The 1,790-nt window shown below is 64.2% G+C and overlaps 1 protein-coding gene across 1 annotated transcript in view; it reads right to left on the bottom strand.

Annotated features, from left to right (window-relative positions):
- Window positions 1-1,347, bottom strand: part of LOC144219139 (uncharacterized) — a 17,771-nt gene extending 16,424 nt beyond the window's left edge. The window contains exon 1 of the mRNA XM_077749114.1: window positions 1,253-1,347. Within this exon, the coding sequence (XP_077605240.1) occupies window positions 1,253-1,255 (3 nt within the window). The 5' untranslated portion in view covers window positions 1,256-1,347. The remainder of the gene's footprint in view (window positions 1-1,252) is intronic.
- Window positions 1,348-1,790: the final 443 nt, after the last annotated feature.

Below are 1,790 nucleotides of genomic sequence, written 5' to 3'. Positions count from 1 at the left end.
TGGGCCTGTCTCAGCCTGAGCCCCACACAGCCCCTCCTGGGGACAGGGGGACAGGCTGGCCTCAGGGAACGTGCGCGTCAGCACCACACCTGCTCACGCCTGTGTCCTTCCCCCTCTCCCCCCTTTCACACGACTCCTGAGACGCTCAGGTCTTATGCCCACAGCGTCCACCCTGTCGCCGCAGCCGCGCCCCGAGTGCCACAGTCCCCGGCCGCCCAGCCTCTGCAATCGTTCCCCTCAATACACGTCTCTCCTTATTCAGACTCTTCATTTGACACTGGTTTGACCCACCGCCCCTGTGCTGCCCGAACTTCACCCAGGCCCCTGTCCTGCCCCCAGGCCCCTGACTTTGCTCCCCATCCGCACCTGGTCAGCCGGCAGAACAAGCACCGAGCTGCCCACCTGAGCAAAGAAACCTCTGAGCACAGGGAGCCCGTTCCTGCCACACATCTTTCGGCCACTGCTCCTCACCCTGAAAGCCGGTTCTGAGTGACTGGAGGCGCTGGGGGAGGGGGTCTTCCCGTCTCCCCTGCCGCGGTCTTCGGAATGTTAAAAACAAGACAACAGAGCCAAAATGGAGTCCCTCACACTAAACTCCTCGTCACCAAACCAAGAGTTACCTTAATTGCAGTTTCGGCCTCTCCCAGAAATGGAATCTTAAAACCAGTCAATCAGGAACGACCTGGTCAGCACGACTGAGGTCGCCCGGCTGCTAGACCCCTGCCATCCCGGAAGGAAAGGTGGCCTCCCACCATCCATCCACTTGGTGTCTAACAGAACTTCCTGTCCCCACTCCTGCCTGGGAGCCTTTCATTTTGTGCAGCTCCTGCGAGCTCCCTTGTATCCGCGAGATGGCATGCTGCCCGCCTCATGAATCATTGAATAAAGCCAATTACTCAGCTGAATTTTGCTCTTTAGCAGGAACAGCGTCTCCCTAACCAAGTACGGATTTCATTTTATGTCACGTGGGGGTGGGGGTCTCCCACCTCAGCCACCCCCACTCGCCTCCAAGCCCTTGACCGCCGGCGCTGGGGTCCTCCCAACCTCGCTTCGGACCCCCACCCAAGGGCGACCCGGGTGGGGACCGGGAAGAGGAGGAAGGGACCAGACGCTGCCGCTCCACTCCCAGCCGAGGGCACAGACTCAGATCAGGACCCCCAGGGGCGGCGCCACCGGGGCCGGGGCCCCCTCCAGCCGGCTCCGGCCGGTTGGAACCAACCCCTCGGGGCTACGCCCGAACCCGCGCACTCACCATCTCGCAGCCCGCTCCGGACTGTCCCGGCGTCCAGGCAGCGGCGGCGCGACCCGGGCCGTGAGACCGAGGAAGACGCCGAGCGAGGCAGGTGCTCTCCGACGCAGGGCAGCCGGGCAGCCAGGGACTCGCCTCTGGAGCGCGCCCACCCCCCGCCCTGATTGGACCACGCTCCGGGCCCTTGCGTTCTGATTGGCTCCTCTCTCGGCCCCGCCCCCTCAGAGTCCGGGACTGTGGATTCCCACCCACAGGGCCTCCGCGCCTCCGCACCGCCCCTGCCACCCCTGATTGGACAATCCTCCCAGACCCTGCCCCCTGCGTCCTGAGTGACAGGTCGTTCGGACACACGTGGCTGACCAGCGTGGGCTCAGAGCAGAGACTGCTCCCAGCGGTCGCACCTCTGGCGCCTGCAGGTCGACCACCCTTCCTGCCTGCGACTTCCTCCTGGACCGTGAGATCCTGACTCAGTTTCCCTGCGGAGCGCCCCTTGTTGGGAGCTTGGACAGGAAGGGACAGACCGTAGGGGCTGGTGAGCCCT

Source organism: Crocuta crocuta, unplaced genomic scaffold (genome assembly GCF_008692635.1).
Source record: "Crocuta crocuta isolate KB4526 unplaced genomic scaffold, BGI_CrCroc_1.0 scaffold110, whole genome shotgun sequence".
Classification (NCBI taxonomy): Eukaryota; Metazoa; Chordata; class Mammalia; order Carnivora; family Hyaenidae; genus Crocuta; species Crocuta crocuta.
This window is presented reverse-complemented; position numbering and strand designations above follow the sequence as displayed.